The 25,861-nt window shown below is 41.4% G+C and overlaps 1 protein-coding gene across 3 annotated transcripts in view; it reads right to left on the bottom strand.

Annotated features, from left to right (window-relative positions):
• EMILIN2 (elastin microfibril interfacer 2) overlaps positions 1-22,964 on the bottom strand; it is a 45,705-nt gene extending 22,741 nt beyond the window's left edge. For 2 of the 3 annotated variants that reach the window (XM_080381368.1, XM_080381369.1), the window contains exons 1-4: positions 20,047-22,964; positions 19,774-19,896; positions 6,782-6,957; positions 2,059-3,993 (exon numbers count right to left, since the gene is read on the bottom strand). In XM_080381368.1, coding sequence (XP_080237494.1) covers positions 2,059-3,993; positions 6,782-6,957; positions 19,774-19,896; positions 20,047-20,171 — 2,359 coding nt within the window. In that variant the 5' untranslated portion in view covers positions 20,172-22,964. Of the gene's footprint in view, positions 1-2,058; positions 3,994-6,759; positions 6,958-19,773; positions 19,897-20,046 lie in introns of those variants that run through there. The other variant, XM_080381370.1, reaches the window with a different exon arrangement.
• Positions 22,965-25,861: the final 2,897 nt, after the last annotated feature.

Genomic DNA, 25,861 nt, shown 5'->3' with positions numbered 1-25,861 from the left:
ATCACGGATACAAAAATAGTTAAAGCCATACCCCAGCTCATCTAACAGGGTTCCTAAACTGCTTCCAAAAAAGGCTCTTTTGCCAAAACCTTTCTGCAACTGCAGGCATCAGAACTTACTTGGACTGCTGTGCTATACAGTGTTATTGTAATTGGAAACATTTGGGACTGAAGTGCGTGCTTCACCGATCTTTCAGAGTGCCTGCACCCTAGGTCCAGCAGCAGTGTCCCTCCATAGGCACTTAACACGCAATGGTGGATGGAGAGCTCTGCCCTGAGACAGCATTGTTTTATGGAAACCAAGGCATGTTGAGGCTTTTTACTGCTTTGCAACATTGTAATAGAGGCTGATAAACGAAACTCACGAGGCTGCTTGAACACCTGCTTTAAATAGCAAAAGAAAGACTGCTCTCGGACCTTTCTCCAATGTCGGTCCCTAGTGCAAATTTATTTTGGACAAGATGGATGAGAAACAGGATTACATAGATATATCATACTGCATTTTAAAGGGCACTGGGTCTGCTTCTGCAAGATCTAGGGGCGAAGCTCCTAACCTTTCTGAATTTAAGTCAAGATTTCACCAAAGTAATTATCTGAGAATTACCGACCCCTTCCATTCTCCTTCACTTCTTCCCTTAAAGGAAGAGAAATGTGGCGTTGGTTTTTTTTTTATTTCACACAGGAGCTTCTCACCTCAGTAGGATTTTTGTGTCAAGTACTGCAGTACATTTGGTTTTAAATAGTTAAACACTCAGAAGAAAAACATTTATCACAGGCTTTCATGTCTCTGCCTCAGAGTGCAAAGGATATTCTTCCCTAAAGAAATTACTTTCAAACCCTTCATGAAGCACAACTTGTCCATTCAAGCAAGAGCACTCGGTCCTGCATGAAATTTCCCCCAACCACCATCAGCTGCAACAGCCCACAGGCTCTTCCCTCAGCACCTCTTCTGATTTAAGGCCAGTCACAGAAATCAGCCTCTTATTTATCTCATAAGTGCACAGAATTAAAACCAGAAGCATCAACCAACTGAAGAGCGCAGTTTCAAAATAGCCTGCAATTCCTAGGGTTTTGTACCATGCTAACAGAAACAGGAACTTGGCTTCCCTCTGTAAACTCTGACTCAGAAAAACAACCTGTTGCTGAAATCTGGGGCAAGAACTGCAGAGGGAATAGAGTGGTATTTGGCAAGGTCTCTAACCTTCATGGCAAGGTTCACCAACGTATTGAGGTTATTACCATCTCACAGCACTTCGAGCCAAAGGGAACATGCCTCTGCTTCTCAGCCACTCTATTGCAAACTTTAAACCATCTGTGGAGGCAGATTTGAGCTAACACGTTGGACTACTAACAGAAGTGGCTGAGGTGTGAAAACCCTGCCAGCTGGGGTGTGCACCTATTGCCAACTACATTGTGGGAATGAAAACTTCTGGGAGAGCTATGAAGCAGAAGTCTTATATTGCCACACCAAGATGTGCCAGAGCTTGTTTGCAAAAGTCCTAAATCAAAGAGTTGGTGCTGAATTATAATCATTAACTTATGCTGAGAAAAAGACCTACAGGGAATCTTCCTTATCGTAAATTTGAATTCCTTTGACTTCGGTTTTCTCCACTTACTTGTCAATTTCCCCTGAGGAATCAAGAATAATCTCACACAACAAACCAAAAAAATAATTAAAAATCAAACCAAATCAACTGGAATAATACCCACAGATAATTATTACTTTAAACTCACTATCCAAAAATATTAGTTTTCCCACTCTCTTTATTCTGGCTGAAAGTAAACATGAAAGCATGAAAGATGACTTTTTCTTTTTTTTTTTTTTCCTTTTGAGAATACTTTTAAAAGCACTCAAAGTCCTCTAAGAATTCTAAAGCAAAGAGCCAAAATTAAAGTCACTGTAGAAACAAAGTGGAAATTGCTTAATACTAATATTTTCCTTCCTTGTTTAGTACTAATATTTTCCTTTCTTGTTTAGTTCCTTTATAAATGATTCAGAAAAGAAAACCAGTTGAAAAACAAACAAAAAAGTATTAAAAAAAGCCAAAAAAACCCTTACTTGTGTCAGGCTGAGATTTCAGCATGCCTTCAATGTCTGCAGTGATTCTGGAGACCTGACTATAAAACTGCTGGACAGAATTCTTGAGGCCAGAAATATCAGTGGAATGAGATGACACAGTTCCATTAATTTCATGGATGCAATTCCATAAGCTGCTCACATGCTTATTCAGGCCTTCTTTTATCTTTTGCAGGCTACCTGAAACCAAGTCCAGCTTGCCGCAAACTTTTTCAACACGTGAGACTCTGCTCTCAACATCTGAAACACCCTCCTGGATACCCTGAGTCTTTTCCTTGCACTTGCTAAGATCATCCAGGATATGATCATTCAATTGTTCTAGTCTCTCTTTCACTTCACCACAGCAACTATCACTAGAATGAGCAGTTTGATTTGCAAATGTCCTCTGCATTTGATCGATTTTTCGGAAGACACCTCGTTGTGTTTTTCTACAGGTAGAATTGACACCCAGAAGCTGCTCCTTGCAGCTACTCAAGCCATCTTGAAGATTTTTCATATCTTTATCCATGATATTTAGACTATACCGGAATACACGTACATCTCTCTGCATTTTCTGGATGTCACGTTGGTTACCCTTAATTAAGTTGAGTTTCTCATTAAGAGAACTATTTAGAGACTGCAGGAGAACAGAATTATTCTCTGTTTTCAAAAGCAAGTGATTGTATCTGTTGTTACAGTTTTCTAGTTCTTTCTGAAGGTCCTCTGTACCTTGTAGTGCAGACTGACATTTCTGCCCACAGAGGTGTTCAAGCGACAGTACTTTGTTCTTCAGGAAATTCACCTCTGCTGTAAATTGCTCATTTGCAAACCCTGCGTCACTGGGCAAGATGGGCCCAGGATTAATATACATTCCATCTGGGTCTGTGGTATTGGCGATCTCTAAAATAGTGCCGCCTAGCCTATCTTCTAGTGCCCGCAGCTTTTGGTCAAACAAGTCTCTCAATTCATCTACCTCAGCAGCTATAGCACCACGGAGAGTTTCCTCAACATAAAAGCAATGTTCTTCAGCATTTCGTTCTGTAACATTCATCCTCGCATCTAGCTCCTCCAGCCTCTCACCAAACATGTCTTCTAGATCTGGAGTTGACAATCGACTGATTTCGTTATCTATTCGGACATTCAAGATCCTGTGTGCTTCCACAATTCTGTCAATCTTCTTATCTAAATCTTTTATCTGTTGGTCAAAGTCATTTCTCTCGCCCTCTTTGCAACAACTGGATTTGTTTGATGGAATCTGAGTTCGGAGAGTATTTATTTCTTTCCTCAGGTCATTCTCTTTTCCTCTTATAACATCAATTATTCCTAAACAGTTATTTTCATTGTCATCACACTGCTGCTGGATATCCTGTAGTTTATATTCACAGGAGTTCTTCAGATCTGCCATTTTCTTTTCAAATCCTTCCAGTATTTCCTGTCTAAGGGACTCAAATTTTGAGTCTATATACTCCTGATAAATATTGTCACTGGGCATTGTTATTGTAGGTCCTTGTGCTGCCTCCTGTAGTTGTTTTAATTGTCCTTCATAGCCTTTTACTTTTCCATTCAGTTCCTCCAGCTTGTCATTCCTCATCTTCAAGGCTTCTTTGACCTCAGCTAGCTCAGACTTTATGTCTTCCATTTCAAAATCAATAAAAGGGTCTTTTTGATCTTTATTGCTGAGGAGCCCAGGCAGATGAATAGTGTCTGTTTCACCACCAACTGCGTGATCAGGCTCTGGGCGGTCATAAAGGTTGTTCAGCCAAGTGACCAACATCTTACTAGCGTCTTCTTGGACAGTCAACTTCAGGTTTTCATTCACACCTGCCACAGAGGACTGAAGTTCAAGCACTGATCGTGTAAGTCTAAACAATTCATCCTCAAGAAACTGCATTTTCTTCTCATATGGTGGAGGTTCTGGTACTTCTGTTGGTTCTGCATCTGTTTAATGGAAATAACAGACAAAGTCTGGATGTAAATACTCCCAGTGGTATCTGTTTTAATCAGCTGAGGCTAACTTCACTTTTCTTTAAAGCCAAATAACGATTTAAATTGCATAATGCTTGTTCCCTTTTCTATACTTATTTTCTAGTTTGTAATTAAAATATTATCAAAACACTCCAAACTAAAAGTTTTAGCACTTTGACAAATTCCTGCCAAGATACAATGGCAATAAATCAATAAATTAGAAAGCAGAACCCCCCTTCTTGTTCAGCAATATATCTAAGCTGTATCATATATCACAGACCATTATAGATCCATACACACCACAACACAATCACCTTAGAGCCACTGCATCTCCTGTAGCAATAATTTGGGAGGTGCTGCTCTGAATTCCCATTGAAAACTTAAGAGGCAGTAATTTATGTGCCTGAAGTGGGTTTGTGCTCCAGTATTTTGCTGCACTGGGGTCCAAATGCATATACTGGATGGGGTTCTGCAAGATATTTCAGTTATCACACTTGCTTCAAAAATAATTATTTGACACATATGTAAGTAGGAAATAAAAATGTGTACAAAAGCATAAACTTTACACAGCCAAAATCAAGTAAAAGACTTTTAGCCGCAATCTACTTTTTACCTAGTACAAATCACGTAATAAATCTGAAACCATCCTTGCAATATGTTTGTCATCGGCAGCACCTCATTTGCAGGGGCATGTGCAATACTGGATGTGCAGTTTCAAGCAAAATGCGTAACAATGGCAGAACATGCAGAAGAAAAAAAGAAACATCATCAGATGTCATGGAAGTATAAACTGTAGGAAAAGTCAAAGTAGTTTGTTATTTAGGCTAGAGGAGAGGAGAATGAAGAGTGATATTCTGGAAGATATCTGCAGACTGGTAGGGAATAAACTGTTTCCCACATCTGCTACTGATGGGACAGGCCAAGAAGAATGGGCTTCAACTGGAGCAAGTGCAGGTAAGGTGGGATAGCTGTACAGAAAGTGAAATGCCAGAAGACATTGTCCACATAGGCAGCAGCATTTCTACCACTGGAGGCTGGACAGACATAGCTGATCCTACCTTATAGATGGGTAATGAGACCCTTTAAGATTCCTCTAGTCCTGTTTTCTGGGATTGCAGAACCACAGAATCATTTAACAAAGCAGTAGTAAGTCAAGATACTGAGTGTGATCCCAAATAATAACCTAATATTAATAAAACCTGCAGCTAGACTACCAATTGTTTAAGAAACATTTAACACCACTTTAATGTGTGGATCCACATGACCATATTTATTTGCATGCTAGCATACATCTTTGCCATTACGCACAGAGGTGTACGCTCCATAAATCATCGTGTATAATCGTAATTCAGATTTTGCGTGATACCTTTTATGCAAAGCATAATCCAAAGACCTTTGCACAGTGAAGGTGTACTATTGCGGTCATAAAAAAAGTAAATGAGTTAAGAAGCAAAGGAAATATACTTCTTTAAATATGACAGAGAAGAGATACACAATTGTTAGCCTTAGAATAACTTTCAAATGACAAGTGGTGTTAACCATTAAGTCTTCAGACAAAAGAACTTTAGCACTGGTTCCAAGCTATGCATGCTAGATATACAGTGGAGAGGAACACTGAGGTAGGGTCCGAAGGACATGCAGTTGGAATTTTTCTTAGTTTTAAACTGGATTTCAGCTTAAAGACATTACAAAGAAGGTAGGAAGTCAGAGATACAGTCTTCAAGACTGGCAGGGGGACAATTCCTTTAATAATAAAAAAGTATGCACACACAGAGTATAGCTTTTACATACACACTGGTCTATTTTTGCACTGAATTACAGTTCTTTCAGGGTCAGAGCAGAAAGAAAATCTCTAGACGTAAGTAGTGCGCATGTGACTTAGAGATATCACTGTTTTATTATCGTCTTTTGGAAATAATATTTTAGGTAGGCTAACAAATTATTTTAAAAGCTTATTTTTAGAGGAGGTATATAATCTATAAGACTGGTTTGAAACCATGTGTTCAGGACCAATCCATTCCACTATACAAAAACCACAAATGGAAATCTGACTAAGCACTATTCGTGACACTAACCTCCAGTGATGCTGGAAAAAGTCCTTCAGAAGGGAACATCTGTTTATCATTTTTTGTTAATGCAGGCAAGGTATAATACTGCAGTAACAGCATTCCTTCTTACTCTTTCAGAAGATCGCATCTTACACAAACAAACATAATTCATTCATTCATTAAGGTATTTTTTCAGAAATTGAGGCCTGTCATTCCCCTACTCCTTAGTACTGAGGCAGGTGATCAAGAACATGAATCTGAAAAATCTGTACAAGCCCTTGAACAAACAAAACACTGTGAAACCACCAAGGAGCATGATATAACATTAAAATTAGTACCTGTTCCTTTTTTGTCTTAATAATAGTTCTTCTCAAATACATCTTTTTTTCCTGAACATTGAAGAAACGACAAAAAAAATCCTGAATTCGTACAAAAACCCCAATCTTAACACAAATATTTTCCTGAACCATGAGTAGATAGTTAATGTTTACAGCCAGTGTTCTACAGCCACCCTTCCATTATTGTTCAGAAAATTCTCTGTACCAGGACTGTTACTGACTAGCTATTATTTCCCCATCACACAGTATCTTCCATATGGTTTTTGTACCTGCCAGTAGTTGAGCTTAATAGAAACCATAACGGCTTTTATATTTAAAAGATGAAACAAGAAACCAGATGTGATCATGCATACCAAAATTCAAACAAAAAGTTACCCAAGCCTTTCTTCACAACAGCTTTCACTGGCGGTGTGGGACGACGAGCAGTGTTTGGGTTTTCTGCTGGGCCTTCTCTGCAGTCTTCCCCTTTGTACCCAGGACAACATCTCCATTCCAGCTCTGTTACTGTCTTATATGCAACTGTGTATCGAGGTCTGAAACTCATCCGGTATCTGCCAAAACAGAAAGCATTTTAAACAATCCATAATCTAATCTGTTATTTAGACTAAAGCTAAAATTAAAATGGGTTGTTTTAAATGAAAATCAATTACTTTCATCTATGACTAATTTTCTCCTTCAAACATCAAATGAAAAAATGCTTCTGGGTTTTAAAATTATCTACACTCACCACATTCATGTCAGGGAGAGCAAATATGGCCATAGGATAGGGGCTTTCATGTGTGAGCAGAGGGATACATGTTGTGGGAATTGAAGGTTCAACTCATCAGACACTGGTGAAAGTTAACAGTGACCACAGTGTATTACCCTTTTTCCTCTAACTGCTTCTCATTGCAAACCCACCCACAGGGCTACTCTGGCCGCAACTATTCTGGACTTCAAAAAATGTTTCTGCCTGCTTTGTTCCACTTGTCTTTCCGCAGTCTACTTAAACCATTCCTCAGAATCTGTATGCACAGAGCAATAAAAGCTAGGAGGGATATTCCAGGGAAGGACAACATGCTGAAAGCATGAGTCAGATAAGGACATGAAAGAAGGAGTCAGATGAAACGCTACAACCAATAAAGGAATCAACTCTCCTACTTCACTAGTTAAGTTGAAGAGGGTCTTGCAGACAAACCTATGCACACATTATGTACATACAACCTTAAGTTTCCCCGATCAATCACTCAAAAGTTAATAAATGGCAAACTGATTCCGGTTGTGCAACTTTCTTTAACCACAGACTTCTTCCATAACTTCCCTTCAGTACATGTACCGTGGGTTCAACTGCAGTCAGACACTCTGGTGTCCCACCAGATCACAAGCAGGGCTGCGCTATTTTATAAAAACTAAATCCATGTAAGGTACAGCTCATTTCAGGTTGAGAGATGAGGAAAGTAAGTAAAACAGGGATTTGCCACCTGAGCTCTATAAATTAGTATACTTGGAACACAATGAAACAAAAAAGTTACTCCAATTTCTCACATTATTCACTCTGAATAAAACTAGTATCATACTATTAACCTCCCTATGGTCTTTCCAGAACTTTTTTCTTAAAATTATTTCAAATTACAACTCCAGTTTGCAACCATTAATGAACAACAGGCTCACTTTACAGCTGAGGTGTCCCTAAAGCAGTAAAACCAGCAGAATCAATACAGGACAGCAGCAAAGTACTCAACAGGAGCTCTGCAGCAGATTTCACTGATAGCCTGGCTGGGCTCATAGGGAGTATATTTTGGGGCAGAAAGAATACAGTACAGAATGGGCACCAGAAACAGCAATGTAATCACACAAAAATCAGTTACATTTCATTAATACACAAAATTGTATTGCCTTGTATTAATATGCAAAATTCCTTACTGTTTAAAAATAACCCGTAATCACCTACCAATAATGGAGTTAAACCTTACAGTGACTCTGAAAGTCTATTGAAAGTCACAGAGTAAGAGTTTAACTGTTACTCTTCAAAGCTTCTCTTGACACGTGTGCAAATAATTGCTGAATAATTCTGTATATTTTTATTCAGCATCTTTCATCTTCAGAGACACAATTTTAATATAACATCCCACATCTGATAGCCATTTGCTGTCTCTCTTTGGCAAGCTGCTTAGCAAACTAGGGGACGAGGGTTTAAAATGTTAACTACTAACTACAAATTTGTTTCTTTTCCAACCATGTCCTTCCCAGTTCTGCCACAATATATTGTAATTTTTGCAGTCGGGAAATACTGTGTTCTTTTGCATTATTACCTTACCTACTACTTCTCATTTAAGGGGAAAAAGTTACTATGACTAGCAATAATGTCATATTTTTTCGAACTATTTTGGGGTCAAAGAGTAGTTCATTCTAATAAGCCTCTGTATTCCTTTCTCCTGTGAATCTTCATAGGAAGGCAGGGGCAGGCTAGGCTGTAACTCTTATCAGCTGCCTGTAACCCCAGTGGTTTGCTGTGGCTGTCAGCTTTTCAGATTCTGACTTGGAGCACGCAAACTCACGAGTAGGTTTCCAATCCTTTTTTTACCTTTGCAACACCATATATAAAACAGCTGTACACTGCACCCCAGCTCATCTTTTTGTTATAGTTTTCACTGAAACATCTGTTGAATCCTGTTTACAAATTTAAAGTACAGACATCCCCACAGTCAAGTGCTTTAAAAATTAAATAGAACAGTGCAGTGTAGAGGAAGTATGAACTTCTGCATTGGGAAGGACAACATCCTGGCCACCCAGGAACTTCCTTTTCCTTCTCCCTTATCTAAAGTATTAAACCACATCTCACGTAGGTAATTTGGGTTTGATTCCTTTTCTTCCAACTAGCTGCCAGAGTCAGAGAAGCAACAGGATTAGCTAGATGCTTTAGTGTTTTGAAGTGGTTTTGAGAGTCATTACAACTTCTCTCACAACCACCACATTACTGAAATGCAAACTTTGAACTTCCAGATCAATTTTCACATGCCGGAAATGATAGTACATACTTTTCTCTGATTTCCATAAAACAGTTAGCTGCTCCAAACTTTGTGTGTGTTCCTTTCTATACTTTCAGGGCCAAACTCCCTCCTGAAAATTACAGTATTTTGATTATCTTCAAACACCATTAAACTTCTCTGTTTTTTCCCAACAAAGTTTTAAGAATATAGCTGAAACAAATCTTATAAAAGGAATAAGAACTACTTTTATGCAAATTGTGCACTACTTTGCTCAAATTATATAATGAGGACTTTCTGCCTTTCCTATCATATTTTCCACAAGTTTTTCTTTGTATACTTCCTCTACATTCCATCAACGTAGACACCTTCAGATGACTTCAACATTCAGACAAGTTGTAAGACACAACCAAATACACAAGAAGAATATAAATAAATCAAAAGAAATCAAGCTTAGTACTTTTCATATGGGCAAATGATGAAACTTTTCAAAACTCCATCTTAAAAGATAAGCAAGTTCAACGCTCACTTTTTTTTACTTCATAGTTTTATGATATTAATAGGCATTAAATGTTTTAATATGATTTAATACAAAAATTATTTGAAATGCAGAAGAATTCTCCCATTCTAAATTATAAACCATATATATTTATATTTTTTTTATATATATAAACACTGTGTATCTAGAGTGTTACAGCAGCCTATTCCTTACAAATTCTTGCAAGTCTAAGAGCTCAAGCAAATACACAAATTAGATCTGTTTTGATTTCAGCTATGGTACATCAAATACAGATTAACCTGAATCCTAAACCACAATTCCCCTAGAGCAAAAATAAGCTAGAACCAAAATGCTTCAAAATCTGGATGTAGAACTGCTTCCGTATTTTACATCTGGAACTATGGTAACAAGACAGCTATACTCACCGGTGGGTCAGAAATTAAATTGGGATCTACTTGCCAAGAACTATTGCTCCTCTATATTACCAGTCCAGCTGAATTAATCATACAGCTAGTCCCATTTGCTTCAGCAAGGCTAGTCACATAAGGCTGGGAAACAGGAACTTACACCAACACTTTTCTAATTTGAATCCAGTCACATAAAAGTTTCTTAAAAATCACAATCTTAAAAATTTCATTGCTACAGCTTCTCTACTGATGACAAGATTCATACACAGTTGTGGAAGTTGTCCATGCAAGGAATGGTGTCACTGTGCCAGCACCATTCAGATGCGCTGATTAATGAGAGTCACCTCTCATTATCCAGCCCAAGAGAGATTCTCAGTGGTTCGGCGTTTTTTAAAGCCAGAACTTTGCTCACTCAGTGGATTTCAGTAGAGGAGATGGAGACTTCCAGGATTTTGCCAGGATATAGCAGTCTAACAGCGCTGAACACAATTATGTTCTTGGTTACAATTCTAACAAAACAAACTGCAACTTTCTGCTAGGGACCACGTCCTGAGAAAAAATTGTGATTCTATGTATTCTAATGACATAGGACTGGGGGCTACTAGAATATACAAATCAGACACATCTTTATTTACATTTGAAACATTCTGAATCCAATTGCTCACTCATAGTCACTGCAAACATGTAACATTCAAAGCACACAAAATGCACTCAGTGTAGCCAACATACAAAGTGGTGCTTCTCTATACACGATGGCTAGAGTTTCATGGTTAGACCGTAACATGCCAGTTTCACACCTTGTATTTTGCAGGAGTGAATATTTGCACAGTTACCTAGTGAGGCATTTTGATCAAAAGGGTTCATAAAGTCTCTCAAAAGAAATGAGGCTCCACTTTAATGCCTGTATATGCCAGAATGTAATTAAAAAATAGTAAAACATTAGATCTTCCTCCAGCTGACTTAGATTTCTGCTATTCAAGTAAGTGTTAATAAACACAATTATTTTTACAAGTGCCTCAAAGATATTAAAAAAAAACATAATCTTATGTGGTTAAAAGTTACATACGATACACCAGCATTTACTGTATGTAGTCAACCCATCCTCTTCTGGATTTCCAGCCCAAGATCATGATCGTATCCTTTTGGTGAACTAAGCTAAACACTACAAATGAAATCATTCTTTTAGAAAGCATGAATAAAGGGTGACTTCAACAGCCTCTGATCTTTCCTTGCAACAGAGAAAATAAGAACAGCTGTTTTTTAGGAGTCTTTGCACAACAGGCTTACAATTACCAACACCTACTACCTTCACCATGAATTCAACATGCTGATCAAATGAGAAAACATTCAGAACACTAATACAAACACTGCTTTTAATATCTAACTTTTTCAAAGCTGAAATAAAGCTGTAAAGTGTGGCAATAGCATTCAAATATTCCTCTTGAGAGAAAAGCATTTTCTTAGGAAAATGCTTAATTAAAAATACATGTTTCCTGCAAATGCTAGACATTCTGACTAGGGACCAAGCTGTAATTTTCTCATGGTGCTAAACCACAGAAGGAAGCAGTTAGCACTGATATTTCAAATGTCACCTAATAGTGATAAAACAAATTAGAAACATTTGGACAAAATTGGTGGGAAAACATATGGCTCAGTTCTGTAACTAGACACTAACATTCCACCTTTTGGGAAATGCAAGGAGATAAGTGCTACCACATCCTCACTGTGAGGAAGGGACTGCAGAATCAGCATATGTTTCTACATAAGCAGTGTATAAAATGTTTATTCTAAGCACAAAACTTCAAGGTTGGTCCAAAATTCTGTAGTCATTGGAATAGGTCCCATAACTTCAGCAGGCTGCAAATCACAGTCTTACTGAATAGAAGATAATGAATCTTCACTATTTAAGGCTTTTATTGAATGTAGATCCATTCTTTGTAAATTATATAGTCTGCTCTTACATGTCCCAGTCATCCAAATCTCCAACATATTGCAATGGGAATGCTGAAGTAGCACATAGACACTCCCCAAAAAATACTACTTAGAAGATATATTTAAATGCAATCATATTTTGACCAAGCATTTTTTATTCTGTATGCTGCAAAGGCTTCCGCTGAAAATACAGCAAAGTTGACCATTTATACTACACAGTTACTGAACTTGAACTAGTTGATTCCAAGTTTTCTCTTTCCCAAGAGTGCAAGCCTAATTGCAACCCCTACACATGGTGGCAGAAATCCTAGTTCCAGTGAAATCACGGAGACTTTTAGTGATTGTAACAGTGAGTTTCAGCACACATGAATTTCAGGTGCCTGCTGTGTAGGTATGGACAGGCACTAGTTTTCTGTATTTCCATTATGGCCAACAGAAACATAGTCAACACAGCCAGTAGAGTTGAAACAAGGCTGCTTCTCATCCTAAAGTCATTATTTACATCTGATTACCTAAAGAGCATGATGGACACCACTAACTTGCATTTGAATCACCACTACTTCAGGTGCCTACGCTCACATGCACTCCTCTGTATGGTAGACAACTAAAGTTAACGCAAGTGGAATCCCATCTCTGTGTTTTGTTCTTTAATAACTTTGCTGCTACACAGCAGCATTGGTAGCTAGCTTGTGTTCCTGCCCACAGATGAGCTTAATTTGAGAAAAATATGTCTTTACTATAAGTTTATCCTTAAGGCATTTAGGGTAAGCAGTGAAAAGATGTTTTGACAGGAATAGATTAGCTTACAGAAGCCTAGGTGTTCAGTGAAAGCAAGCCATGGAGTCCGTAAGAAATCCCAATTATATGTTGCAGAAAAAATAATTTTAAAAGAATCTTAGTGAACCCCAAAATAGTTTTTTATTTTGATCTGGCATTATAGACACTAAGCTGCTTCTTATAGATGGACTTACAAAAGTCTCATCTTTCCACTGCTGTTCTTCCTTCAGTTGTCATTTTTGCTTTCCAAAGTTTATATAAAAAAAGGTCAGTGCATGTGTTTCCAGGTGCTGGGGTCTGGGGAATTACTTTTTCTTCAGAAAAAAATGCCGGTTTTACCCACAAGCCCAATGCCTGGCACAGGCACAGCCATGCCATCTGAAGTTCCCAAAAGGCCATGGTTAGGTCTTTGTATAACATAATAATCAGGTCCTGATATACATTATGAAAACATCTGTTTAACTCTCTCAGCTGCCAAGGACTTTACTTTTAAAAAGCAGACCACTGAAAACCAGTAGAAAATGCTCAAAAAGTAAGTTTCGGGTTGAAAATTGTAATACTCTCGATGTTCATGAATCACCACTCCTGAAAGCTAGGTAGGCATCCTCTTCTTGTGAGCAGAGAAACCAAGACATAAAGACATTTAAGTAACTTACAACCACAGTCTGTGGCAAGGCTCAAAGCAGAGCTTCATTCTTAGGATTTACAATCTTGCATTATCTTACATGGTTGCTTCCTTCCATTTTGCCACAAGATAAACCTATGCCAGTCAACCACATGCTGAAAGACCAACAGTACGCTACTAAAACCCTAAATACTTATTTTTATTATAAAAACTACTAAAATAAAATGGGATAAGAGAACCCTGAAAATACAGTCCTTTCAAAAGGATGTAAAAAAAATTTTGTGGATCAGCAGTGTGATGTAGTCTAACAGGGATGGAACAGGAGCAACTTTGCCATGGGTTATGTGTTAACATGCTCACATACCTCTTCCAGCAGCAGGGACCAAGTTTCTCACCTTACACCAGTGGAAATGTCAAATGAGGATGCAGAGCGCTGCTACGGATACTGCTGCCTGAAAAACTGAGCTCCAGTAGTATCTCTTCTGCTTCTCTGCCTGTGAAATAAGCTTATTTCCAGGATCACTCCAAGAAAAAGCTACTGCTGACAGATTATTTGAAAACATACACAGACAAAATAGATATAACCAGTACTTTCACGAATCCAAGAGCTAACCTGTGGGATCAGCTAAGGACCTCAACTTTCAGAACAAAACGCAGCATTGTTTTGAGAGCTGATGCTTTTCAAGACACTAGGTCAAAAATGAACCAGAGGGGAGAGGAAAGATGAGATGTGAATGCAAAAAGGAATTCAGATGGGAGTAATAATCTGCAATGTGTAAAAATGTCTAACAGTGCAAAATGTTCCTTTGTTATTTGGGTGACCTATGACAAAATAGGCCTTAAACTGGTAAGCAGCTCCCTAAAATTAACATTTGTTGTTTTGGCAACAGTTTGATGTTTAACAGAAGAGGCTCCAGACCTCCAGGTCACACATTCTCACACCAGAAAAGTATAAAACCTCTAATTATTTACATTAATGTGAACTAAGGAGAAGTTCGTGATTTTTTTGAATTACTGCAACAAGCTTGAACGATGTGTGAAATGAAAATTCCCTGTCCGGTTCACAGAGAAGTCAGACTCTGTTGCGTTCAGTGCGTGGAGGCAGAGATGCACAATTTCAAGTTAAGGGAGACAGCCAGGAAAGTTTACCACACCCAGCAGGCGCTCAAAGATTTTCAAACAAGCACTCCAGGAAACTGAAGCACGTTCTGAAGTTTTTTAAGTTTCCTTACTGTTTTCAATGCACAACCCCTTAGGCTAACCTCCCTATGCAGTCAGCTAGCTGGAGCCTGTACAAAGAAATTCTGCTTCATACAAAATACACTGAGTAGGGAAAAAAAAAAATAATCCAAAAGACCTTTCTAGATATTTAGAGGGGAAACATTAACAGCCCTTGCTTTTTCTTCAAGTTCTTGTGCATCCTGAAAGTTTTTCTTATGAGATCTGCATTGCTATAAGGCAATGGCAAACAGGCTCTGATCTGTACTAACTTGTAAATCTTAGGTTTGTTCCTGCCTGGTGGTGAGCAGCCTGGCACTGGTCTGTATGCTTAATTTCTAGCAACTGAACTGTCTCACTGAAAAATACATTGGGACTGTTGAAGGGTTGAAAACTACATGTGGTTTTCCTACATGTTCCTAGACTGGGGCTGACATGCTCCACTCAGGTTGTTCTGGGGTTGCCAGAAAATGGTGAATCAATAAGGCCATTTAACTTGAACTGGGAGCCTGATTTGCTAGTTTTCGCTACTAAAATTTCCACTTTTACTCAATATTATTTTATTAATAAACACCGGATACTGCTTATTGAAAATGGTGTGTTACTCATACATATAGTCATCTATCCTGACAGTTATGACTGCAGAAGACTAGCAGTACCAGTCTCTAAATAGTTATTTCAGTCTTTTGCCTCAAATCTCCCTGTTGGCAATGATTAAACCTGTCATTAATTTGGCAGTGGGCTTATGTACATTCATTTGAAAGTATTAAATGACAAGAAGTTGGAAAATATTGCTCAATGAGATATTTGGAAAGGCTTGCTAATTTAGCTATTCATTCATTCATCATTTACTTGTCCATTTCCTAAGTATGCGCAACCTAGTGAAATAATGAGTTTGCTTATTATACATTTCTCATTAGTGTTAAGATGAGAAGCTCATATTAAATCATGAAACTAGTCCCCACAAGCTATGGACAGGTGACCTGACTCATTACACAGTTGAGCACACAAATATATTTATTCACATGAGCAGAATTAATGGGGGCTGATACTTGAAAAAGGAGATCTGATAAAACATCCTTTCTTCAAGTCCCTGAGCAAACTGATCTAACTTTGAAGCTGGGGCTGCTGTTTGCTGTGTGCTATGTGGGGATTACATGACCTTCAGAGGTTCTTCCCAATCTGATTTATTTTCTATTTGATTTACTACCTCGTATGCGTAAGTCCCATTTGCAGTTCTGTAGCAAAGATGGAAACCCAGAAAACGTTCCTCTGCTTCAGTTCACTTCAAACTTTAATATTAAAATCTTATTAGTGAAAGCAACTTTGCCTAAAAATAGTGGGTCATAAATTGGAGCACCTCTGGTACAGCCAGGTGTCCCAACATACTCTACAGCACAAGAGGCAAACAAACAACTGGTGTAACATCCTACCATGAAGCCACAACATTGACCAGAGGATGTCAAAGAGAAGTCACAACCCTAAAGTGTGTATGATCTAGCCAGAAGGGCAACATATTTTTCTTTTAGAATCAGACAATGCTATTAGTTACAAATTGCTAATAATGCTAATTAAGTTACTAAACCATTCATAAGAAAGCTAGGAAAGGAAATTCACAACACAGTAAGTGGGGAGGGGTGAGTTATTTATGAAGTAATATTAAATTTCAAAACATACAAGTTCTTTTTAGTGGGTATAAACACTAATATTTTTCTATAAGTATCTTCCAGTCCAGTGACCCACAAATAACAAAAGTTCCACCCTCCTTTGCTAGTCACAGTTTTAAGAAAAATCAGTCAGAAGCCCCCCATACTTCAAAGAGAACATACTTCAAAGGGCCCTTCTGATTTTTCTTCCTACTCCCTCTTTTCCTATCTCTTAAGCAGCCACACTTCAACTCACATTTATCCTTGACACCTTAATCAGCCAAGCATCCACTAACTGTGAAGTGAGGAAACGCACTATCGAGCCCAAATACCTATAGAACAGTTAAACAGTGAAGTGTAGTAATTTCCCGAATTTCAACTTAACATTTCAGAAAAAAAAAACCTGTAGCCAAACTGAAAATACAGTTAACACTCCTGGAAGTGCAGTCATTCCAACAGTAGGCTCTTTCAGACAAATTATATTTTAATGGGCCTAAAGAGTAGATAAAAAGGGTTCATGTATGCATATAATTTTTAGGCATAATCACCAGAGCTTTCTATTTCTAAAAAAAAAAAATAATAAAAAAATAAAATCAGTGCTGACTGCAATCCATATCTGCAATACACTGTCTTGTATGTGAAGAACACAGGGAATTCAGGAGCACACTGTGTTTAAACCAGTGAAACACTCCCAAATAAAATGCAGTGAGCCTTTTAATATAAGAAATTGTTATGCATAACCTAGCCTACATAAACACTATAAGGGCTCTTTAAACCTCATCTTAACCTAATTTAAATCAACAGTAAATCCACTGACTGATTAAAAAAAGCCTTAATAGTACTTAAGTACTAATAAACCCCATACATCTATGACACAGTTAACAAACTCTTCATTTGATTTGGATCTCACTGCCCCCACTGTCTGCAGCAGAACGAGCTTTTAGATGAACCATGGGTATCAAAAGAAGACTACACAGGGACTGTAGTTTATTCCAATGAATATCTGCTATTTAGTTCATTTTTAACTTCTCTACGTAAGTGCATAAAGGAAAAAAGAGAATAATTTCAGAAAAGTCCTCACAGCCATTTCTTTGTTGCTTTTATAGCTCCTTCCTGTGCTATTTTTGTCAACATTAGCTAACAAATGTATATAAACACATTTTTGTTATTCAGACCACTGCTCCTACTGAATTAAACAATACTTTTCACAGGAATGAAGTTATGGGTTTGCAGGATTTGGAAAGTGTATTTCCAACGCTCTGGCTTAGTTCCTTTCTTACTATGCCACTGAGAGAATGTGTATATGAGCAACAGACAGAAAAATAAGAGTCACAGCCTCCAAACAGAGAGCTTTGAAAACAATAAAATAAAAAGACTTTAATATTCCAACTGCTTTCAGTGTTAAATCAGCTGGTGCTGTGAAAGGTACTTAAAATATTTTATGTTAAGAATAAGGAATTATTTTGCAGTTGCCATTACCCTTATGAAGAACATAACAGTGATGCTCACTGAAGAAAGCCAAATTGAGGAAACAAAGGCTTGTAAATATCTAATTCCATTCTCAAAAGAACAAAAAATCCCCATGAGATTGGCCACAGCGGGCGAGACCAAATGTCTGATTAGCCCCATATTTTCTCTCTGACAGCAGCAAACTCCAGATGTTTAGAAGCACAAGGACAGACTATGCCATTTCACAGAAGTAGAGAGAGTAATCTGGAAGAGATGGGACTTCTCGAGGTCGTCCAGTCCAGCCCCATGCTCAAGCTGGGCTTCCCCTTCTAACTCCTGCCAAAGATCTCACCTGCTCAAGCAGTCCTTGGTTCAGGAATTTCCTGAGCTACAAGCAATGGCTTTGCACTTTCTTCATTATCTACCAGCAAACAGTCCAAGAAAATCCTAATTTACCACCCCTGAAATTCCTTATCTTAATGCTTGGTGATTTATGTGTTCAAAGAGCTCAGTTTCAGCTCACTCCTCTGTAGCTCCACTACTGAGACTTGGCATGACAGAGGGCACACCCCATTACACAGCCCATAAGCTCAGCCAGAAGTCCAAAATGGCCAGTTCGACACTCAGAAGAGAAACAAGGGAAATTACACAAGACAATGTTACTCAGCTGTCTGCTGCCTTTGTTATTTCCCTCAAATCCCGGTGTTTATATATTCCAGTAGAGAAAAGCTGGTTTTTCAACAAAAATAACGACCCAAATAAACAGAAAACGGTGTACTTGAATGCCAAACGCCCAACACCTATTGTTGCAGGCCCCAGGGCAGCAGCAGCATCAACGTCCACAGTCTTATCTCGGTAGCACCCAGGATCTATCAGTATCAGTCTCATCCTCACTGTTTCATGTCAAAATAAAAACTCATTATTCTTTGTTGCAAAAGAATCCTCACCATCATGTCAGCCCAACTCTGATACCAATCCCATGAAAATCCGTGGGCGCCCTTCCACTGACTTCTGGGCATGCTGGAGTGCTTATCACCTACAGCTTTCAAACAGAAGTGTGTGAGTATTACTGCTCTTCAAGTGGGAAACTGAGGAAAGGGGATTTACTTGAGATTAGCCAGAACGTAAGTGAGATACAGCTGTTCCCTGATTCCTGCTGTACCTGCAGGCTCACACGGCCTTGCTACAGCACACCTGGTCACTCTACAGACAACCCAGTGGTCACACTCAACAGCATGAAGCCTAAAACCGAACAAGTAACTTTGTATTACCTCCTGTAAAAATCTCTGCCCTGGCCGCTCTTCTTGCTGGACAACTGACAAGGACACACATTGTAAATGTACTGGCTCGTGTTCCTGGCTCTCCCTTGCCGTTACGCACCAATTCAGCAAGACAGAGCAACTATAAAACTGATTTTAATCGCCGCCGTATCCTGGCAAACCCGGAGCAGGGTGCGTAGGTGTGCTCCTAGCAGGTGCTGGCATTCCCACCGCCCTAGAGGGCGGCCTGGGCGCTCGCTGCCCCCCGGCAAGCCCCCCGCCGCGGGGTGACGAGGTGTGCCAGCCCAGCTCCCCTTCCAGCTGTGCGCAGCGGACTGGCTGTACGGACCGGCAACGCACTCAATCTGGCTCCAATTAGCTCCGGCAGCCTTAACGTCTGCGCTAAGAGCGTGCTTTGTTCGGGGCGTGCTGCGGCGCAGAAGGCGGTGCGAGCCCCCCCGCCCCAGCCCTGCGCTCGTTGGGGTGCCGGCGCGGCCCGAGCGCAGCGGCTGCGATCGCTTCCCCGCTGGGGCTTGGCGGTGGGTGGCCAAGCGCTCTCCTTCCCGAGGTCGCCTCCTCGGCTACTTACACCGGGGTGGGCTGGCAGGGGAACTGGTTCCAGGCGCACTTGTACTGGGCCTGGACGTAGCTCTCCGTCCCGTCCAGCACCGAGCAGCTCACGTTCCTGTTCACTACGTAGGCGCACCAGTTCCTGGGGGGGAAGACAACGGCCGTCAGGGACGGGCGGCGGCACGAGGGAGCCCACACGCCGCCCCAGCGCCCCCGGCTGCCCAGCCCGCCCCGGCTTGCCCCGCCGCCGGCAGCGGCTCCCGCAGCGCCCTCCGGGGCGGACGGTACTCACTTGCTGCGGGAGCCCGGTCGGGTGTACCGCAGGTGCGGCGTGGCGTGGCTGAGACCGGCGCCCAGGGCGAGGAGGAGCGGCAGCGCCCAGCCCGAGGGCGCGGCGTGCCCCGGGCACAGCTCCATGGGGCGACGGGCAGCGGCGGCGGCCGAGCGGGAGGGCCGGTGCCTCTCGGCGGGCTCCCTCCGTCCGTCTGTCCCTCCGCCCGCCCTCGCCCGCTCCCCGCTCCCTCACTGACGCAAATCCCCCCCCACCCCGTTTCCGCCCTCCACGGAGGCTCCGCACCCCCCCCGGCCGAGGCGCCGCTCCCCTCCACCCCCGCCCGGCCAGCCCCGGCCCCGGCCCCGGCCCCGCTCGCTGGCGGCCCCCGCCCCGCCCCAGCCCCCCGGCCGAGGAGGAGCGGAGCGGCGGGGCGGGCAGGCGGAGGGGCAGCCGCCGGTCGCACATGGCGCCTGGACCCCCGAGGGCAGCCCCCGCTCTCCGTCCCTTGCCCGAGCTGTCCGCCGGCCGCCCCCGGGCCTGTTTGTCCCACTGGAATGGTGCTGGTGACGGGAGCGGGCTGGGCCCCGGGGGAGAGCGGGGCAGGCGGCGGCCCCAGAGCCGCGGGTTCCCCTTTGCGGTGGTGCCGGCGCAGGCCCGCTGGCCGCCGGCTGTGTGTGAGGGAGAGCTGGTGGGCTTGCTGCCGTGTGGTGGCCCCGTGGCCCCGCTCGACACCGCTTGACGTGGCCGGAGTTCTCTTGCTAGTCCAACGGCTCATTCCGACCCTTGGGCCTGGGAGGGCTGCTGGCGGCTACCGCTGCGAGTGTTGCAGGGGAGGCCATTAGTCATGAGGAGAAACGTTCCCTGGGCAGGGAGAGCAATGGGTGTTCGGGCTCACTGGGGTGTTAAAACGTACCTCGAGCACCTTGGCTGGGTGACCTGCCCGCATGAGGCTGGCTGTGATTCGTCCCACCGTGGCCTGGCCCACAAGGAGGCCCCTCTGTCCTCCTCAGCTCCAGCTCTTTTGAAGCATTTGCTTTGGATCAGCCAAAGCCGAACAAGGTGTCAAGGCTGGGCCAGGGCAGGCTGCTCGCACCAGAGGGAAGGAAGGGAAGGGAGAATGTGATGCTTGGGTGGAGAAGGTTGGGTGGGAGCTTTGGGAGCAGTGCCTGCTGCTGAGCCTGACAAGTCCCAGCCCTGCCCAGGCACTCCCAGGACTCTCACAGCCACAGCAGCCACTCAGGCTTTCCAGGTCTCTCATGCAGGCGAAGCCGGCAGCAGGGACGGGCCCTTTCTGCTGCTGTGGGCAGCAGCCTGCCCCAGCCGAACCGGGACCTCGTTGGCTGCTCTGACCTGCTGAAACAGGAGGGCTTCTCACCTGCCAGTTTCACCCAACAACTTCCCTCAGCCTCTGAGTCTGACAGGGAAGTAAGCTTTAAATGCTGAGGTCAAAATTACGCTTTTAAACAGCTTTTTTGGTAATTGTTTCACTGGAAGTGCACACTAAAGCTTTCTGCCCCCAAGAGAAATGCGTCCCATTACAGATGCGTAGGAACACTTTGCTGGTGCTAAGTACAATGGGAAAATATGAGATTATTACTGTCGTTTCAATTTGTCCTGTTTCACTTGAAAAAATGGCACTGTCCTAATGCTCTGCAGCTGCTTTGGAAAGGGTAGCACCTCACTGTTGAAGAAATTATGCTTCAGGCAAAGGTTAAACAATTTGCTGTGCCACTGTTTACATTTGCAACAGCATGCCCTTTCAGGTGTCACTATTTGTGCCAGCAGAAACTATTTGGAGTTTCTCCAGCCTGAAGAAAGCAAGAATACAGTTCAGTCCCTAAAAAGCAATGAAGAAGGCTCTTTCTTCCTTTTTCCCTTCCTCATCCAGTCAAGGAGCTCACAAAGTTGGTCCTTTTCCAAAAGCGATGAGCTACATGGAAGAGCTGTATGTTATCCCACAAAGGGAAAATAATTAAATAATGAAAGACTGAGGTCATGCCCATCTTGAGAATGACTGCACGGTACAAAAATTAGTAGGCTGATTTAAACAAAATTAGCATGAAGAAATAGTATGTTTCCGTACACAAACCACTGAGCTTATAAAATATAAGCTCAATGTTTTGCGTATGGAAACATACCGTGAAGTGAAATAAACTAGATGTTACCTGAATTGCCATGAGGGCACCCTTCTAACCTGTGAACTGCAGACTCAGTTGCAGGATCAAACATAACATGGGGCACTTACAGCCTTTGCTTACCCCATGGATATGGCAGATAATGAGTCAGAAGGTGCCTGTAACTTCAGGACTCTGTGAATGTTCACTCAAGAACTGTGCAAGGAAGTCTCTTTCTTGATTTCTGATATAGAGGAGTTGTCCCTTTATTGTCTGGATCAACTACTTTGTAAATATTATGAAACAGGACTTCGATAGTATTTGCTGCCATTTCTTTATAAGGATATGTGAGACTTTTTCCACTGCAAAGCACAGTGTATTTTTGAGTTTGTTTCATTTAAAATAAACCATAACAATGAAAAACAAAATCCAGCAGGATCATTTGCTTCTCCTTGCTGAAACCAGAGCTCTGTGGGAACTTTAATCCAAGTGCTGTTGCAGAGAGTGAAGTTTTATGCATGGCTGAGTGATGGCTCAGTAAGGAGTAACAGCAGAGGATGACTTGTGCTGAGCAGTATTGAGCTGAAGAGAAATGGATGAATTTGGGCAGATGCATACTGTTGACCTCAGCTCCTCTAATATTCACACTGGGCCTATGATATCAGCTGATTCAACAACAACCAGTACAGAAACTGGGCTTTGCCAGGAGAATCTTCAGCTCAGGTGCACACTGAACACGTGGTCCCAGCTCTGCTCATGGCTGCATTTTTTCTAAGGGTGTAACTAGTTTTATTTCAGAGTCTAAGTATGAAGGTTAATAGTGCTCACAGTTTATTTTTCTGTGCTGTATCCCTTCATCTCTAAAATTCACAGAAATCCCAAGTCAGATGATTCTTACAGTACATGGAAAGCATCCCTCCACCCCTCCCTCCAAATGGAGCGTGTAGTCTGTGAATGCACTGAGGAGGGCTTCGGGTACCGGCAAGGTCAGTACACATGTTCTTGGGAGACGGAGATCACAGACATGTGTCCATAAATCCTTTTAAATTGTTGTAAAGTTCTTGTTTCTTTACTAAGCAGTCAGACTGCATGTCCAGCATCAAGATCAACAACACTTCCATGCTTCAGAACAGAATGATGATGGGGAAGCAGCTAGGGCCACGTGTAAGGGTCTGCCAGAGACAGAAAGGTCCACAGAGCAGGTGGGCAGGATAAACAGCAAAAACATTATCAGCGTATTTACTGCAGAGCTCCAAAAGAGAAATGTGTCTTAATGGTGTGGTGCATGGAGAGGAAACGGTGTTCCCCCTGCAGTTTACCTCTCTCATGTGTCAGCTCTTTCTGTGGATTTCAGCAACAAATTGCTTCGTGAATTCTGTGTTCCTTTTCTTCAGGTTCACTGCCTCAAAGAATTGCCAAAATGACCTGAGGTGAGTGGGTTTTAGAGAGGCATTTGTACTCCCTTGACGCTCCTCTTTAATAAAAAAACTCTCCAGAAATACTGTCTGTGGCACAAAAGGTCTTTCAGATACTTCTCACCTGGCCACCAGAGGCAAGAAGCCAGCCTACAGCTGTGTATAGTCTGGCTTTCTTCGGTGCTCTATTAACTCCATCCATGAGTCAAAGCAGGTCACAGTGTCCCTCTGGGAAGATGAAACTGGTATTAGGGAACAAAGAAAAGTGTGAAAAGAAGCTGTAGGAAACTCCAAGCTAATAGAGAAAGGCTTTGATTGAGGTGTATGATGCATGCTGGTTTGGATATACCAGTAAAAGTATTCCATGGGGAAAGAGGAGTTTGAATACTGTTTTGCAGAGATGTGATACAGCCCTGTCCCATTCATTTGGCCTGGTGTATATGTCACCACAGAGTAATCTCTAATATTAACATTAACATTTCTAATTTGAGTCTAGGATTGGTGTCCTGCAGCTTCTGCCCTATCAGATAAGATCATGAGCTTTTTTTGCAATATGATTTCAAAAATTATTCCCCACTGCAAGAGTCAGGTTTCAATTTTGAAATGTTTATGTGTAATCACCTCACTAAGGTCAGCCAGAGACATACTTAGCTGTGAATGTTTAAAGAAAATTAATGACTGAATGAAAAGTAAATAAGAGATGCTAATAAAATTACTATTTATAAACATGTAACCTTAAAGAGAAGAATACAAGCCCTAGTCAGAGGTGAATAAATAAACAAAAGAGAGGAGGGAGAACAGAAGATTTTGGTTTTCTTTTTACTGAAGAGCCACCTTGGAGGGCCTTAACAGTTACACAACTATAACGATTTCATTAATTCCACAAAAAAGGTCTGTAGTGGAGATCCACTCTAGAAGCTTTGGACTGAGCACAGAAATAGCCCCTGTGGTCCTGACCAATGCTTAGGCCACATCTTCACCTACTTGATGTGCCGTATTTGCCTATCTGGGCACTGATGGTGCGGTGTTGTATGAGCTCCGTGGAACAGGCTTGGGGGTGTTCCAGTGCATGGGTGGGCAACCTCACAACTCCAGCCTTTCTTCCTTGGTGTTATTTCTGTTTTCAGGGAAAACATTTGTGCTAAGTTGAATTATTTAAACAGAAAACCAAATCAGTGTATTACAAACAGCCCAAGCGCTGCCCAGTTGTGGCATGCATTAAATGTTCGTATTCAAAAGGATGCTCTTTATTGTCATAGTTATGGGTTTGGCTGGAGAACAAAATAAACAAAGTTAGTCCCTGGGAACAGCTATCTGAACAAAATCTGCTCAAGGCTTCAAGGCAGGACAGACGAGATCAATATACATTATTCTCTACCAGAAAGAATGATCTGCCTGAGCACTGGAACATCATAAACTGCAAGTAGGCCACACTTGTGGAACATCCTATCTACTTTGTACTAAATAGTCATGACAGTCAAAGAAATAGTTATTAAGCTCTACATGGCTTCCATAAGAAAGGTGACTGCTCTCTCATATTACTATATACATAGAGCAGGACAAAGTCGGTTCATACAAAGCTATGTCTGCTACCTGTGAACAGACCCTTCAAAAAAAATGCAGGCAAATTGCTGAAACGTAATTAAAGACTAAGTCTGAATTTGTATGCATTGTTTACTTTTACTGTAAAGAGTTTCTTCCAGTCTTGGTTGTTATGAAATGAAGAGTTGCCATTGGTTTTGATATCTCACCTCTGATGGTAGCGCAATAGCTCAGAACAAAGAATAAAACTGAGGGCATTAATTACTGTGCAGTCCTTATCTCCAATACAGGGCAGCTTCCAGAGTTTCATGGCGCACACTGCCCTTCCTAATGTGCCTCTCTCTGAATGTGTCAGATTTCAGCTTTCATGATTTTGTAGAGATGAGCTGGAAAGGAAAGAAAGGGAGTGGCACATGACTTTACAGTGTTTGGGACAAAACTGTCAACAGAATTTTAAACAATTCCATTGTTCCTGATAGAAAATTACATGATTCTGAAGGTTTAATTCCTTGTTCATCAGTTTATCCAGTCTCTTGCTGAAGTTCCTGGTGTTTTAACTAAGAAAGACAGTAAAGGAAGTTTGACCATGTAACCACATGGTTAGCCACAACAGGTGTGTGTTTTTCCTTGGAAAAAGTAACTCCTGGCCTAATTATTTCCAAATTTAAAAAAATGACTGCTAGTTTTAAGGAAGCCTTCTGTAAATTTCTTCTAATTCTTATCTATTTCGCATTCAAAAGCAAGGTTAAATTCTGTTTAACT

The sequence above is a fragment of the Falco punctatus genome, assembly GCF_963210335.1.
Source record: "Falco punctatus genome assembly, chromosome: 3".
NCBI lineage: Eukaryota > Metazoa > Chordata > Aves > Falconiformes > Falconidae > Falco > Falco punctatus.
The sequence above is the reverse complement of the archived record's forward strand: the minus strand, read 5'-3'. Positions and strand labels throughout refer to the sequence as shown.